Consider the following 17,877-nt stretch of genomic DNA (forward strand, 5'->3'; position numbering starts at 1 on the left):
AACATTAAGGCAGGGGTGCTCAAACTGGCGGTTGGGATCCCTCAGGGGGTCGTGAGGTTATTACATGGGGGGGGTCATGAGCTGTCAGCTTCCACCTCAAACCCTTTGCCTCCAGCATTTATAATAGTGTTAAATATGTAAAAAATGTTTTTAATTTATTAGGGGGGGTCGCACTCAGAGGCTTGCTATGTGAAAGGGCTCCCCAGTACAAAAGTTAGAGAACCACTGCTTTAAGGGATGAAAATCAGTGTCATGTGAAAAATCAAGCAAAGATCTTTTACAGACAACAGGAGTTGGATGACTAGATCCCCATTCAAGAAATATTTACACATGTGCTTCACTCCATCTGTATTTAGGACAGCACCTAAACATATGCCGAAGTCTCATTGACTGCCGTGGGACTTCAGCATGTGTTTCAAGTTAAGTACATTGAATGTTTTTTCTGGATTGGGGCTATAGCATTCTCCTCCCGCAACACCTTGCTGAAGATATACCACGAGGTAGCTTATTCACCAGCATTTTAGAATGTACATGAAGAGGAATCAAAGTGATGTATGGAAGTAGCTGCACGAGAGATGGGCTAATGACCACATAAACAGAGTATGGAATAATCGGGGCTTGTACAATAGTGGGGTAGTGTGTCCTGTGGATTTGTCAGCAACGTTGAGGAACTAGAAATGGGAAGAGTTCTGTTTATTTCTTTGTCTGCTCCACTCTTGCATTCTTTACAAAATAGGTAATTCTGAAAAATACTCGACGATTCGTATCCATCAGAAAACAATAATGTTTTAACCCCATCTGTCGTAACATTTTCTTTAATACTGTTGAGCTGATTTCCTCTCCTGCATGCTGTCAGAAAAGTGTGTGTGTGTGCATTGTTCAGAAATGTAGATGAACACAGCAAGAAGATTTTGATGCCTAGTGCCATTTGCGAAAAAGCACTGTCACTTCTCCCTCATTTGTGGGTTCTTGTGGGAATATTGCAGATTGTTTTTCTGTACTGGAGGATTTCCGTAGAATAGCATCATCGGTGTGCAGGGCTCCAATACTACAGTGAAGGGTATGCTTGTGTGCGTTGAGTGCCCCTTCTCCCATTGACATTAGAGGGAACTCAGAAGACTCAGCTCCTGGAGATCCATGCCCTATAATTGCAAAGGGGCAGGGGGGAAGGGAGAGACCTCATATTCTGATGGCTGGGTGGCTCATCAGCACATTAGGAATGCCTGAGCTGCTTCAAGTTTACCTCGGCTTAGGGAAGTGAATTGAGAGCACTGGAACTGCTCCCGACATAAAACAAGACCACCTCCTTGCAGCAGCTGGCCTGGAGAGAGGTTTCAGGTAGGGAAAGAAGGCAATGTTAACTGATCCTGCCACACTCCCCCAAAGATTCTTCCTAAAGCTTGCCTGAAAATGTGCAATGGAAAATTAAGGTGCTATGTGATAAGGGCCGTGTTAGGCTATTCATTTCCAGGTGATTAGGGCCTATGCAAAGCACGTTAAAGTGCATGGAAAGATTTCGATTAACAACAGTGGGCTTTGGATCACGCTCGGGGTGCCCTTCTCATATGGTTGATATGGCCCGGGCCCATGATTTTCAAAAGTGGCTAGTGATTTTTAGGCACCTCCATATTTGAATGGCTGTAAGAGGGTCTGAGTGTCAGAATGTATTACATAGCCATCCTATGAAAATCAGTCTCAAGCTAGCCACCTACAGATTAAGGTACCCCAAATTACTAGCCGCTTTTGAAAATCTTGACCCTGGCAGCCATGACAGCCAAGGAACTCTCATTTGTTTGATTTAGACAGAAGATGCTTCGGGTATCCTTTTAGAATTTCCCTTTCCACGAACAGAACCATTAAAGAATAAATGCTTCCTGAAAAACAAAGTCCTTTGTTCACCATTAATGAACTAGAAATATTAAATTCTCAAGTTCATGTTTCTTGAGATCTCATATTACATTCCTTCACATTTCTATTCTAGCTTTTCTGAGAGAGAAATATATTGCAACCATTTCATTTCAACCATCCTGCAATGATAGTGAGTGGGTAGGCATCTTCTTTAACACTTTCCACATTGAGAGTTCTTTCCCTGGAGGGGAGTTCTATTTGTGTATATAGGCTGTTGAGCTTGCTGCTGAGATCCTGCTCATGAGACACCAGCAATGCCCCGTGAAAACCCTCTTAGCTCTTACTTGAAATGAAGAACAGAAAGGGGCAAAGACTGTATTCACCAATAATGATGTGTGGCTTTCTGCACTAGGACAACTCACCTGTGGAAAGTGACGGATTGCGGAAAGGCTGTCTAGGCCTGAGAACCACTTCCAGGTTTAGATAATTGTGGGGATGTTGTGAGATAGAGCTAAGAAGGGACTGCCTTTCCTTTCCAGAACATTACATCTGAATTCAAGGGAGAGTAAGCCAATGAGCCTGTGGTTTTTTTAACCTGAGTATCTGCTCCAGCTAAAGGTTTGAGTAGTTCCTCTGTGTACCGCTAACGATGACTATAGCCCTATGGGACACACGTTGGTGAAGCAATATTAGCAAACACATCCGAATGTGTATTTGCTTTGATGCGGTAGCTCTGGACAGATGCTGAAAAATCCACAGCCTGCTTTAGCTGTGTGGGAGGCCACGGAATGCCACCATTCTGTTTCTCTATCCATCCCTGAATGTTATACAGGTCATCCCAATGGAGCACAGTCAAATGCTGTATCCCCTACTGCACCATCACGTATTCCACATGCGCCACATCATGCATGGCAAAAAATATTTTAGAAATGTTTGGTAGAGGTGAACAAATGTGTCTGACTATTTTTGAATCCTTCCCCTGGTAAAAGCTGTTGCTGTGAGTCCAACAGTTCGGGGTAGAGCGGAAGAGAATAACTGAAAGCACCTCCACAATTGCTTTAATAGACACAATGACATTAAAGTCTGATCCCTCTAGAACTGTGAGGGCTAGGTTCTGCTGGGAAGCTGCCCCTTCCAGTGGTACAAAGCTTCCATTTCTACCTCTGCAGAGTTGCTGGTTATCAACTGATGCTATACAGTGATTATGAAATACACTCTCTCCCTCCCTCTCTCTTGTCTCAGACACAATGCCCCTCCCTATGTCAGTTGGGCGGCAGGTGGGTGAGGTGGCAGTTTGATCAGATCAGCAGGGAGATGGCCAAATCCCGAGAGAGAAAAGCTCATGCCTAGACATGTTGGAGTCAAACCATTCCTTGTACCTCTAAGTGCACATAGGAATGCGCTCAGAGGAGAGGGACTCCTTTCCTTCCAGTTGGCCAGCCAGGGAAGGATGAAGGGAACTGATTGGCTTTCACAGTCCTCTTCTCAATGTGTAAAGCCTTCCCAAGCATCCGGGGGCCATATTGCTGCTCTCCTTCCCTGTAGCTGAGGGATATTGAGCTGTGTTTCCAGGATGCTAGGGGTCTGACCGATGGCCTGTTTGGGGATTTAGGAAGGAGGTGGTTGGTTTTTTTTCCATTGGGTCATATTGGCAGAGGCTGGAGGTATTTTTGCCCTCCTCACAACATTGTGGTGTTCAGGTTTAGGTTAAAAGGAGTAAGTACAGAAATGTTAATGCTAGGAGATAATAGAAGAATGCTTTACTTGTCTCGACTAGTGGCTGATGTTCATGCAGCTAAAGAAAAAAAGGGCCAGATCCCAGAGGAGAATGAAACCCACAATATGGCTGGAGGATCTTTTGCCTCCAAGGAGAAGGGGAAGGGAGATCTGATTTTTTTTCAGAAGTCTTGGAGCACTGGGGAGGTTCCAAAGAACTGAATGAAAGCTAATATTTGAAAGGGTAAACAGAATGATCCAGGTAATTGTAGGCTTGTCAATCTGACATAGATCATGGACAAAATAAAGGAATGGCTTGAATGGGATTCAAGTAAGAAAGAAAAAATTAGAATAATATAATTAATGCCAATGAACATGTGTTTATGAAAATAGATCTTGTCAAACTAATTACCCTTTTCTGAAAAGATTATAAATTAAGTTGATAAAGGTAACAGTGTTGATGTAGTATAGATCTCTGTATGGTGTTTGACTTAGCACCACACAACATTCTGAATAAGAAACTGGAAGAAAACAAAATCAACCTGGTATATATTAGGATTGGTCCTGCTTTGAGCAGGGGGTTGGACTAGATGACTTCCCTGAGTTTCCAACCCCCTTCTATGATTCTACATGGATTAAAAACTGTTGGACAGATCTCAGAATGTTACCGTAAATGGGAACCTTCGAGTGGGTTTGTTTCTATTGGGTCCTGCAGAGACTGGCTCTCGGGCCTCCACTATTTAACATTTTCATCAATGACCTAAATGAAAACATAACATTATTACTGATAAAGTTTACGGATGACATAAAAATTGGGGGCGTGGTAAAAAATGAAGATAACATGTCACTGATACAGGGCGATCTGGAACACTCGGTAAACTGGACTCATGCAAACAGTGCTTCTTTCAGTACAGCCACATGTAAGGTCATAAATGCAGGCTCTACTTACAGGATGAGGAACTCTATCCTGAAAACGAGTGACCCCGAAAAAGACTTGAGAGTCATATGGGATTAGCTGAACCTGAGCTCCCAGTGCGACACTGTGGCCAAAAGGACTAATGCAATCCCTGGATGTATAAACAGGGGAATATCCAGTGGGAATAGAGAGATTATTTTACTTCTGCATTTGGCACTGGCCCAACCACTGCTGGAATACTGTGTAGAGTTTTGGTGTCCACAATTCAAGAAGGATGTTGATAGATTTGAGAGGGTTCAGAGAAGAGCCACGAGAATGATTAAAGGATTTGAAAACTGCCTTAAAGTGATAGCTTCAAGGAGATCAATTTACTTAGCTTAACAAATAGATGGTTAAGGGTGACTAATCAGTCTGTAAGTACCTACAAGCGGAATAGAAATTTAATAATAGAGGGCTCTTCAGTGTAGCATACAAAAGGTATAACAAGATCCAGTGGCTCGAAGTTGAAGCTAGACAAATTTAGACTGTATAATAAGGTGCAAACTTTTCACAGGCAGGGTAATGAACCATTAGAACAATTTCCCAGTGGTTGAGATGGATTCTGCATAGCTGGAAATTTTCAAATCAAGATTGGATGTTTTTTTTCTAAAAGGTTATGCTCTAGTTCAAGCAGGAATTAATTCAGGGAAACCCTACAGCCTTTGTTACACAGGAGATCAAATTAGATTATCACAGTGCTCCTGTTTTTATAATCTATGACATAATCACAGACTGAGAGCCTTCTTGGCATCCTCTACCCCCTTTGCAGAGGGTGGGGGCAGAAGAGAATTCAGAAGTGAGCTGAATCCTGGAGTTAAGATGATGAGTATCTACCCTGAGTTATTGGTTATATGTTGGAAGCCCTGTAACCCTGCTCTGGACCCAGTTAAATTCCTGGTATGTGAGAGATGGTGGATGGATAGCAAGTCCCTTTCCAGTTATTAAGTTCATAAAGTCTCATCCTGCTTCTTAAATCTGTCCATGTCTGTCTTTCATTCACCTGTATGTCCTGATCCATCTAAACATTGTCTGGAATAACATTTCAGCAATGTCTCCCAGCTATAAATAGCATACACTACAATAGTTTAGGTTTCAGAGTAGCAGCCGCGTTAGTCTGTATCCACAAAAAAAAGAGGAGGACTTGTGGCACCTTAGAGACTAACAAATTTATTTGTAGCTCATGAAAGCTTATGCTCAAATAAATTTGTTAGTCTCTAAGGCGCTACAAGTCCTCCTTTTCTTTTTACAATAGTTTAGTTACTCAATTTTAAGAATCTGAAAAGTAAGTATTCACCTTGCTTTTCTGCCGTTATTGATGGGAAAGAAACCTGTATTGTTAACAAGGTTATCCTGGGGTTGTTGTTTGTAGGTAACATCACTGCTAGAGACAATGAATGTGCGCTCTAATGACATTACTGCTAAGAGACACATGCTGGTCATGATCCCCATGTTGCAACTCTTATGACTTCAGTGGGACTTCTGTGTGCAGATCAAAGGCTGTAAACATGTAGAGGCCAAGATTAGATAATATAAGTGCTGATTAGTAGGCAGATGAATAAAAATATAAACAATCTGCTAGAATCTAACCCTAGAATTTCCATTCTGTATTACTCTGAACACAGCCCAGACGCATAAGCTTACGTGAGGCTCCCATATACGGAAAAGAGGAAAATCCTTTCCAGGCTTTGCTGCATTTCATTTAAGCATATTTGACTTGTGCTGCTCTGTTAGAAATGACTCTGTTGACCCATGTGGAGTGACAGGAGGTTTATATAAACAGCCTAATTTCTGTCCCAATTATGTGCTTGCTTTACAACAGTCACAGGTCCCTGCTGCAATGAAGACTTGCCGTTAAGTCTCATTTTCTAGGATGCTGATGGTCTGAGGAGCCAGACCCACATTTCAAACTGCAACAGAAGATATGGGAGGCAACATGGGCTTCTTAGGGGATAAGGGGTCAGAGATTTCGGGCAGGGGAGGTTTAAAATTTTAACCGCAAAGTTCAGCACTTGGTTCCCCCAAATAGCCCTTTCCAGTCCAGTATACTATCCCCACCTCATCTGACTTTCTGTGGGATGGACTTTTCTCTTCCACCTAAGCCCTTTATCCATCATGTCCATATGTTCAATCCAGCTTACCCAGCGCACCCTGGCAGACACTGCACTAGTGCCTGTCCTTTGCTCAGATTGTGGTGTTTTCTGGGTGTGCACTGAGCAGTGAACAGATCAGTGAAAGAACCAGACACAATATGGTATCACTCTTACGAGCAAAACCTGTATTCTGTGCTCTACATGACTTTCCCTCACCCTCCAAATCGTAGACCTTTTGGGGTGAGATTTCTCACACTTGATCTCAATTCAGACGTGTGATTTGTATGTGTTGTTTTCCGGATCGCTTAGAGAAAACCAAAAGCTCTCCGATTTATGGTGGCAGTTCACTAAATGCAAGAAGCATCTGCTGCTACAAAAAGCACATCTGTTTTTATTACAAAAATGTAATCTCAAAGGAAAATGGTAGCACTGATTTTTTATGAAGTATCCCCAGGTTTTGACCAATCAACATGCAGACCAGGTAGATTGCAGTACTTAGTTATGATTGGGGGAGAGTTCCACTAGGGGCTGTAACATGTAGTGATGACATTTTGACCTGGGAACCCCAGCCAAGGACAAGGCTCCAGTCTGCTAGTCACTGTAATTCATGTTCAACCTTTTTGGCTTTATTACAGTTTGATACGAAAACACTTCCCTGCCTCTGCACGTCGATACGTAATCAAGTTAGTCATTTCTTTTAAATGCCTAGGTAACTTAAAGTGGTTTCAGTTATAAAACTTGGCAAGTATGTGGGGCCAAATCTTCAGCGGCATTGGCGTTATAGAATGCAGCTGATGAGCAGGGGGTTGGACTAGATGACCTCCTGAGGTCCCTTCCAACCCTGATACTCTATGATTCTATGACCTGGTCCATAGCTCTCCATAAGGAATGTGTGTTTTAATTTTTCAAAGGGATTGAGAAATTAGGGACTTCATAAATGAGAGAGAATTGTATCCCCCATACACATCGGACGATATTGTCCTTACTGACACCGGGGCATGCTGGGACTCTTCCCATTAAAGTCAATGGAAAGATGCCCACTGCGTTGAATGGGAACTGGGTTAGCTCTGCAGTTTACAGTTATGCATTGATATCCATAACACCCTCTCATGTTGCCCAGCAACTGGCAGTGCGGATTCCACATATCCTAGGGCTGTGCACTCCAGACTGCAGCGCATGTAAGAGTGTGTCCAGGTAAAGCAGGAGAGGCGCACGACCTTCTGTGATCATTCTGAGATCATCACAACAGGAGACCCAGCACAGCAAGGAGCAGATCATTGCCAGGAGGGAAATGGGGAGATTCAGGACTACTCCTCCCAGGAGTCTCCAACTTATGAGTGGTTACAGACCCTTCCTGGCTCAGTGGCCCATATGGGCATGGATTGAGTAGTCCCCTCAACACAAGGGAATGGCTGGCTGTGACTATGTGTAACACCTCAGAACAGGTCAGTGAGCTAGTTCTTCATAGACTAGATTGTTTTCCTTCCTTTACACTGCTGCATCCTGGCATTTAATCTTTATTTGACCAAATGTCATTGCTGCAGTTATTGGATCATTTATCTCCACTCTCTGTATAGTTCCAAGGACGGTCTTTGTTGACAAGCACAGTCTGCCGGAAGCAGCACAATTGCACTGCTGCAGATTTGCATTTATTATGCATCTGTCCCAGCTCAAAGCCAATGATTTCAATGAGGGCTTAGACCCTCTTAAAACCGTCTTAAAAAGAGACATTTGGTGAATTCCAAAACAATAACCAGCTTTCTGGTGCTACTAAATTTCACAAATCAGATGTTTAATGTTGTGGTGTTAAATTTTCATTAATAAAAGAAGGCTTGTGCGTTAGGATGGAATTTGAAGTATACAGCTAATCACGAGTCCTCGTTATATTAGAAAAGGTGACTATGTTCCACAAGTACCCACACTGTGACGAGAGTCTGATAATGTACCCATTTTGTAGGCCCCTGGAGATGCCATTATGGTCATCTGCAGTCGAGTGGGGAAGATTATTATCTGTGTTCAGCAAAACTGTACTCAATAAAGGTAGACACAGGAAAGGTGTTTAAACTCCGATGTGACTTTTTCCTCTAAAAGATAAGTATGAGCCCAAGTAATAAAGGGTCAATATGCAACATCAATGTATTTAGAATCATAGAATCATAGAATATCAGGGTTGGAAGGGACCCCAGAAGGTCATCTAGTCCAACCCCCTGCTCGAAGCAGGACCAATTCCCAGTTAAATCATCCCAGCCAGGGCTTTGTCAAGCCTGACCTTAAAAACCTCTAAGGAAGGAGATTCTACCACCTCCCTAGGTAACGCATTCCAGTGTTTCACCACCCTCTTAGTGAAAAAGTTTTTCCTAATATCCAATCTAAACCTCCCCCACTGCAACTTGAGACCATTACTCCTCGTTCTGTCATCTGCTACCATTGAGAACAGTCTAGAGCCATCCCCTTTGGAACCCCCTTTCAGGTAGTTGAAAGCAGCTATCAAATCCCCCCTCATTCTTCTCTTCTGCAGGCTAAACAATCCCAGCTCCCTCAGCCTCTCCTCATAAGTCATGTGTTCTAGACCCCTAATCATTTTTGTTGCCCTTCGCTGGACTCTCTCCAATTTATCCACATCCTTCTTGTAGTGTGGGGCCCAAAACTGGACACAGTACTCCAGATGAGGCCTCACCAATGTCGAATAGAGAGGAACGATCACGTCCCTCGATCTGCTCGCTATGCCCCTACTTATACATCCCAAAATGCCATTGGCCTTCTTGGCAACAAGGGCACACTGCTGACTCATATCCAGCTTCTCGTCCACTGTCACCCCTAGGTCCTTGTCCGCAGAACTGCTGCCTAGCCATTCGGTCCCTAGTCTGTAGCGGTGCATTGGATTCTTTCATCCTAAGTGCGGGACCCTGCACTTATCCTTATTGAACCTCATCAGATTTCTTTTGGCCCAATCCTCCAATTTGTCTAGGTCCTTCTGTATCCTATCCCTCCCCTCCAGCGTATCTACCACTCCTCCCAGTTTAGTATCATCCGCAAATTTGCTGAGAGTGCAATCTACACCATCCTCCAGATCATTTATGAAGATATTGAACAAAAAAAATTTGTCTGTCCCTGGCATAACATGGCACCAACCGAATGGAACATTACAAAGATATGGGACTTTTTCATACAGTTAGTTCTAAACTTTTCCTCCAGCAACTACTTGAGATAGCAATAATGTCCCCAGCCTAGGAACTTTCCCTGGGAACTGATTGAGGTTCCTAGCTCTCACTTTCACATCAGGGGGTCATTAATCCTCAGGAAATGCCATGGACCTTCATCGTTATTGCTGAAATAAATATCAGGGTTACGTGTTTTGTGTAGTGTAGTTTGGGCCAAAGGATTTTGTCTTTTCTCATTATATTTTTTCATCTCCCATTTCATCTCCCTTTTTCGCTTTTCCCTACCTTACTGGCTCTCCGTAGCAATGATGGCCATTTGTATAGATGGGCACTATGATTATGAGTGGTAATGAAGCCAAAGACCCTCTGTGTCTAAAGCACAAGCCCCTAACACTAGAGTGAAAGGAGAGCGCCATCAGCTGTGCTATAGTCATAAGTGTATACCATCTTTGCAGGGGACAGCTACTAGAGGGAGACATGTCCGTACATGCTTGGCCAGTGCATTATACCTTCACAGTATTGTAGTTCCTTCAGTCCTTCGTACTACTTAATCCATTGTTTATAACAGTGACACACTCTGAAAATGCCTGACCCTCAAGCTCCATTTGGTTATGCTGGGTTCAGAGACCAAGATGTCTAAAACCTACCCACCCTGGCTATATCCTTCAGGCTAACTTGAGCCGCAGACTAGCTTGGACAGGTTGCTAGCTGTGGTACACATGATTAGTGCTAGAAGTTCTCTCTGTATAATTTAAGTTGCGACTCATTTTCAGTTGTGAACTTGGTCTTGATCCTCCCCTTCCCCAGGCGGGCCAAAATCAAGCCAATCTGCCTGAAATGTTGCCCATGTTGAGTGAAGTCTTCGTCCCATTAAAATCAATGGTAAAACATGCATTGACTTCAGTAAGGCTAGGATTTCACCTGTGGTCTTCTACCAGATTACAACTTCATTTAATTTTCATAATGTCTGTGGGTAATTACACAAAGGTGATATTAAAGAGGGTTTTGAAAACACACATTATAATCTCTGTGAGATCTGATATGAATGTGATAATGTGCACAGCCGCAGTCTGCAAACATTGACATGTCGGTGGGTTTGGACACAGAAGAAGGGAGATCAGGATGACAGAAGCAGGAAACAAGGCCTGGAAAGGTCTGGCCTAGAACAGGGTTTCTAAGAGCACCAGGTCACCAAGACTAATAATTCTCATGGACTGTTTTGGAGTACCTAACCCCATGAAGGTCCCTTACATCCTCTGAGCACAGGCTCCAGCGGAGATTTTAATCCACACAATGAGAGTTGCAGTTGTTTACACTACACTAATATTTCACGACATGCAAACGCATTCAATCTTTCATAGACTATATGGTTTAGCAATCTGTCTCGGAACATTTTGTAAAGTTTCTTAAATACTTGAGGAAATTCCTGGACAAAAACTTTGTTAAACTTGAAGGGGTTTATTTTTCAAATTTTACCTGAACTTTTTGGCTGTTTAATGTTTCTTTTGATAAAAATGAAATGTTGTTTTAAGAGTCACAATTCTCATTCCAACACAACCAATTTCTGTTTGTCTGAGAACTATACTAATGCTGACATCGTAAGCAGAGCTGTGCAGAGGATAGAGGTTCCATTTTATGAAGTATTTTGAGATTTCAAAATTTGACTTCATTCCTAATTGGAATGAAAATTGTAAATTTTCAAATTCTCCATAAAGGAACATTAAAAAATCAGTCAATTTTTGTCAATCAAAAAAGGTGCTTCTATAAAAATCAAACTGTTTTGTTTTGATTTTGACTTTTTTAAATGTATTATTTTATAATACAAAATCAGAACAATCAAAACCAAAAAATCAATTTGCAGATTCCAAGACCCACAGAGACCACTGTGGTCATGTAGCCTGACCTTCTGTACAATGCAGGCCACCGAACTTCCCTGAAATAACTTTTGGTTGAACTAGGGCATATCTTTTTTAGAAATCGAATCTTGATTTAAAAAATTGCCAGTGATGGAGAATCTACACCCTTTTCAAAAAGAGAAATTGAAATTTTTCATTATGAAAATGCTGAAACGTCGGATTTTGACTTTGTCAGACTTTTGGGAGGCAGGTGTTCGTCTGAAATGACATTTGAGCAAAATAGATCTGATTTTTCAAAGCATTTCAGTTTCAACAGACATGTATATTCCAACAGAATTATGGTTCTCTCCAAATTTCTCCAACCAGTTCTAATTGTAAGCAAAGCATCTCCTCCTTCACTGAGAAAATAAGTTGCATGTAAAGATGTTAATGGCATTTCTGTGTTTGAGTCAAGAAATACCCTAAGTCGATTGCATCCTAATAAGAGCTCAGATATCATTTCATCAGATGGACAGCAAATCATATTAGGCTTTTCCTGATTTAAGGAACAAAAATTCATACGCTATGGTAAACTGTTGGTATATCACAGTGCATTTCAAAATGCCACGTCCAACTCTGTGTTTATTGTGCAATATCTGCATATGTATCTAAATAATGTACTGTGGCTATAACCATACGTTTCTGGGACTAGGACTGAAGTATGGAATGGAGGTATTGTATTTCCAGATCGGGGTACATGATGTCATTTGGAATGGATTGTGTTGTGTGTGGTAGCTGGAGTTAATGTGTTTGCTCTGACAGAGAATCTGGAGCAGGGGTGGGCAAACTACGGCCTGCGGGCCGTTTTAAGCTGGCCCGTGAGCTCTCACTGGGATGTTGGGTCAGGGGGCTGCACCACACGGCTAAGGCCCGCTCCGGCACTCCAGCTGGGGCCCCGGGTCGGGGAGCCTTACCACACGGCTCCTGGAAGCCACAGCATGGCCCCGCTCCAAGGGTTGGGGGCCACTCCACCCGTAGGGGCTGGAGAAGGGACATGATACTGCTTCCAGGAGCCACTTGAGGTAAGTGCCGCTTGGAGCTTGCACCCCTGAGCCTCTCCCCATGCCCCAACCCCTATCCCAGCCCTGATCCCCTTCCCATTCCCCAAACCCCTCGATCCCAGCACAGAGCATCCTCCTGCACCCCAAACCTCTCATCTGCAGCCCCACCCCAGAGCCTGCACCTCCAGCCGTAACCTGAACCCCTTCCCGCACCCCTGCCCCAACTCTGATCCCTCTCCGAACTCCTCGATCCCAGCACGGAGCACCCTCCTACACCCCAAACTCCTCATCCCCAGCCCCACCCCAGAGCCCGCACCCCCTCCTTCACCCCAACCCCAATTCTGTGAGCATTCATAGCCAGCCATACAATTTCTATTCCCCGATGTGGCCCTCAGGCCAAAAAGTTTGCCCACCCCTGATCTGGAGGCATAATAGTCTGAATATCCAATGTCAGTCACTTTAGCCGTGCAAGACCTCTTTGTGGAAGATTTTTTTATTTAGCAGACCAATTTTCTCCTGGACCAAAAATGACACTTGAGAATTACTTTTAATAATAAAGGAGAAATGAACAATTTTAGTCCATTTTTTTCTCAAGTGGTGAGAAATGTAAAGATAGACTTGAGATGTGCTTTTTGAAGCCATGTAGCAAAAGGGCCCTTCACAAAATGGTGCTGTAGCAGCTGAATAAAAATTGCAGTTGAAAAATGGAAGCATTATTTTGAGAACTGTTTTATCATTCCGTGTTTTTGTATGTCTGTATTCTGCAGGCAAAGCCTATGCCCCTGAGTTCTACTACGACACCTACAGTCCCCTCTGGCAGAACAGACCCCGTGTTTACTCCTACAGTCTGCAGTGGACTCAAATGAACCCGGATGCTGTGGACCGCATCCTTGCATATCGTTTAGGGATTAGACAGGTGAGGTTATAATTTGCTTCTTACAACAGGTGCCTGTTTGCTGTTCTGCCCTCTGTGAGAACTGCCCTCCCCTTTGTTTTCATCTTATCTTGTGTGAAGCTCAGAATTTGTATTTACCCTGCTTTGAAGATTTGCTGCTGTTCTGCAAAGGCAGTCCCGAAACACTTACAAATCCTTGCAAATAATTTGCATATTTCCAGTGTGACAACACAGAGATTAAAGAGGTATTTCTCAGGGGGTTTAGAGGAGGTTCAGCTCAAGAGATACTAGAAAGATTACCTGAAAGAAACTTGCAACCAAATTCAACTTTTTATATCTAGCCATATATCTATGTATCTTTTGCTATGTCTCCCTATAAAGATAGAAAAATATAGAGAGAGTTATATCTTTCATACACAGGCAGCTTGTGATCTTTGAGCTCTTGAACACCTTACTTAAACACATGTAAATATATAGCCCTTGTGATTTGGACATTTTAGAACACAATTGATGTAGAGAAGGGTGGACAGCACCAGTCCATCTGCAGAAGAACTATTACGTTAATATATGAAAGTTAGCAGTCAGAATTAGTCTGTCATTTGGGAATTTTCAAAGCAATATCAGCTATCTTCTAATAAGGTGACTGCAATAATTAAACTAGCAGAACAAAGCTGTACACTGCTAAACTGTCATTAACAGGCAATGCCTCCTCTTACTCCCACCCATAACATGTGGCCAAACAGATGGATGTTTTTGTACTTCTGCACTGATCTCAGTACGCCTGACCTAAACCTTGGAAGTATGTATTCTAAACTATAGTATATTATTGCTGGTTATTATGGTCCTCTCTGGATTCTGGACTATTTGTATGTGCTAAGCCCTACAGATGTACTGTAGCTTAATCATCATATGAGTTGAGGACATTTTGATCTATGATACTTTTACACATTGTAGAGGGAAAAGTGCCTGATTCCAAAACATCCTTGTAGAATGGGTTCTTCCTCAGCCACTAATACTTTCTCAGTCCAAGTTTTAACCCACTGCTGGCGGAGAGGTGACGTACAGGGTGAGGCAGACTGTCTTCCCTTCTGAATGAATGTATCATACCTGTGATGCCCCCAGACCTACCAAGTCAAGCTGCAAGTGCTCTGAGCTCAATCTTACACTCCAGTCTCCTACGTGAGTAAGGCTCTAAGATTTCTGGTTAAAAGGTTGCAGTCATAGTTGGTTAAAGGGCTAGTTTTGGTGTAAAATGCAGTATGCCTTCCAAAGCAGGACAGCCGTACAGAAGAGACGCTGTGGGTCCTGATGGGTTTTTGAAGGCAAGCATGATGGAGGAGGGGCCGGGCCAAATTTCAGTTGGTGTGGTGACCCCACGAGTGAGTGGTGTTGCGACTTGGTGTACAGCTTCAGATAACCGCTCAAATTTGCAACTATAAAAAGCTGTGGTTGTGTCTTCCTTACAGCCTTGTACATGGTGGACTGAATCAAGCAATTGTGCTGGCTCTGTCATATTTGATATTAAATTGTTTTACGAGTATCAGTGGTTCATGCCTTTCTTACAAGGGACTGCCACTAATTGTTTCGGAACGAGAAGGTTTGATGACATTGTGCCTAAGATAACAGATGTGTGCTGAGGGAATACGGGTCATTGAGGATGATTCTTAAAGAGAAACCTTTGTAAAATTATAAAGTGCAAAAGTATTTCTTCAGCCATGAATGTCTTACAGTCCTTTTACTGGGCTGAATTTTTCATGTGCTAAAGCGTGCATATGATGTGAGCATGTTTCCTGTAACGATTAACCAATATATTTGTGCTGTCGTGAGCGTATGGCTCATTTGCATCGGGCCTAGAATAGGTCAGAATGGTTTTGGGACAATGACTGTCGCACTTGATAGCCTGGTGGTTAGGGCACTGGACTGGGAATTGGGAGACCCAGGCTATAGTCCCTGCTCTGTCTGATCCAGAAATCTTATGGTTAAGGCACTGGACTGGGACTCAGGATATATGGGTTCAGTCCCCAGCTATGCCACTGGCTTCAGGACAGCTGCTCTCAGTTCCTGTAGCTTAGCGAACAGAGCACTGGACTGGGACTAAGGAGACCTTGGGGGGCGGGGCTAGGTCTCAGCTCTGCCAGTAGCCTGCTTGGTGACCTTGGGCATGTCCCTTCCCCCTCTGTAAAGTGGAGATAGTGGTATTGATCTCCTTTGCAGAGCACTTTGAGATCTGCTGCTGAAAAGTGCTACCTAAGAGCTAAGTACTATTACTAGTAATTGGTTTGGATTAATGGGTCAGATCTAAAGAACATCAGCCTCCAGTGAGGAACTTTTACACTTTGGGGAATTCCTAACACAGCCCTCTTTTGGAAGCTATTTTTTTCCCATCTTTAGTTGAACTTCAAATAGGGATTTCTGTGTCCTCAAACACCTAGATCTAGAGATGCCCAGGGAACAGCAGGAGATGCTTACATTTTAGAATCAAACAAACGCCACAGTGGGAAGGCCTTCCCTTAACACATTGCTTCAGGAGGGATTGTGTCCTTTTCTGATGCTCAAGAAGAAGAGACTCCTTTGGCTTCCACAGCAGTTGGTGATGTATCCAAATTAGACTCTTTGGGGCAATGACCATGTCTACGTGTATGTTTGGCACATAGCACAATAGGGCCCTAATCCTGACTGGAACCTTTGAGTGCCCTATAATACTAACAATCATCCATCCCAGACAGCCTCCTGATCGGTAAATTCTTCAACAGGCGTAACTTGAGAGGCGGAGCGGGTTGATTGCCTCTTTCTTGGGCTACAATTATGACCTGCTAATAAAACAAAGAAAGAAGAGGTCTTTCCTTTTATTCTGTGTAAGTGTGTCTGTGATCTTAAACATATAATTTATACCTGAGAAATTACCCACTACCTTTCATTCTTTATGTTAAGACCTTCCAGCTGACACTTGTGAATTGACTCTTCTACCAAAAGGAAATGCTGTAGGACGTGTTAAGTGTTACACAGATTGGTGGTTAAAATAAAAAGGCCTCCAGGGTAGGCTTGGGAAGCAAATCAAAGAACGTTCCTAAAGGGAAGAGTCTTTTTCAAAGGTTGGAATGTTAATAATGGGGTGTTTGCTTACCTTGGCAGTTATAATATATGCATGCTGAAAGCCATGCAGGGGGAATTCAGCTAATTGAGCAATTCACTGGCATTCAGTTCATTGCCATAAAGTTTTGAAACTGTTCCTTGCCAGTCTCTCATTGCTAGTGATATTTGTATTTATATTTCTGCTACACAAAGTTGGTTCTGATTAGCCAATGAAAGAGGCTGGTCACTTTCACTTTTGCAGCTAGTTTTGTTTCTGTTTTCTTTTATTCTGTAGCGCTAGCTATTGGGCCAGATTGAAAAAGGTATTTAGGTGCCTAATGATGCAGACAGGTGCCTATTGAGATTTTCCAAAGTGCCTCAGCAGGTGAGGAACCGAACACCTACAGAAAAACAATGGGAGTTAAGTGCCTAACCCACTTAGACATTTTTGACAATCTCAGTGAGCACCTCTCTGCATCATAAGACACCTAAATATCTTTGCCACTCAGGCCCAAAGCCCCAGAGAATGATCAAATTAAAAAGTCTGTGGTGAACTAAAAAAGAAATCATGACAATATTTCAAATTATTTGAGGATTTTTAGCCTCCCTTACCCATTCCATTTTAATTTAATTTTAATTACCTTTCATTGGGTCTTAAATTATTAGATCCTTTAATCAAATTTCAGTAACAGTACTTTACATCAACGCACTCAAAATATTTTTCTTTCATCTACCTGGGTCTACATTTAAATTTTGAGTGAGCCGTTCAGAAGTGTTTTTAATATGATTTCTCCTGAAACTGGGGTGATAGAGTTCTGGTTCTGTTTGCTAACAGCAGTTTTCTCTCTGAAATGTTGGGGTTCAGATACTTTACTTTGCAATATGTGTTCTGTTTTTTCCAACAGATTGGGCAGAGATGATACGGAACCAATTTTCATACTGTAGCTCGAAACGGACACTGTCATGCTAATACAGGGAAAGGATTCTTTCACCATAGGGAGCAGTTTTGTTTGGTGGCTGTAGGTTGATTGAATTCACCTATAAATAATACAAAAAATTCCAAACACGGGAGTTTTCCTGTTTGCAGCAGTAACCGTCACTTGCCATCTGAGTAAACAACACCCCTCCCTTCAGCCAATCACCAGTTCTTTACTAGGGGACTATAAATGTGTGAATTCCCCTGGACCTCCCTTCACACACGTTAGCATGTTTTTATTATTATTATTCATTATGTGTGTTACCAG

The 17,877-nt window shown here is 42.7% G+C and overlaps 1 protein-coding gene across 6 annotated transcripts in view; it reads left to right on the forward strand.

Moving 5' to 3' along the window:
* MDGA2 (MAM domain containing glycosylphosphatidylinositol anchor 2) overlaps nucleotides 1-17,877 on the forward strand; it is a 664,067-nt gene that overhangs the window by 555,108 nt on the left and 91,082 nt on the right. For all 6 annotated transcript variants that reach the window (XM_073350233.1, XM_073350236.1, XM_073350237.1 and 3 more), the window contains one exon: nucleotides 13,434-13,582. In XM_073350233.1, coding sequence (XP_073206334.1) covers nucleotides 13,434-13,582 — 149 coding nt within the window. The remainder of the gene's footprint in view (nucleotides 1-13,433; nucleotides 13,583-17,877) is intronic.

Source organism: Lepidochelys kempii, chromosome 6, assembly GCF_965140265.1.
Source record: "Lepidochelys kempii isolate rLepKem1 chromosome 6, rLepKem1.hap2, whole genome shotgun sequence".
Taxonomy (NCBI): Eukaryota; Metazoa; Chordata; order Testudines; family Cheloniidae; genus Lepidochelys; species Lepidochelys kempii.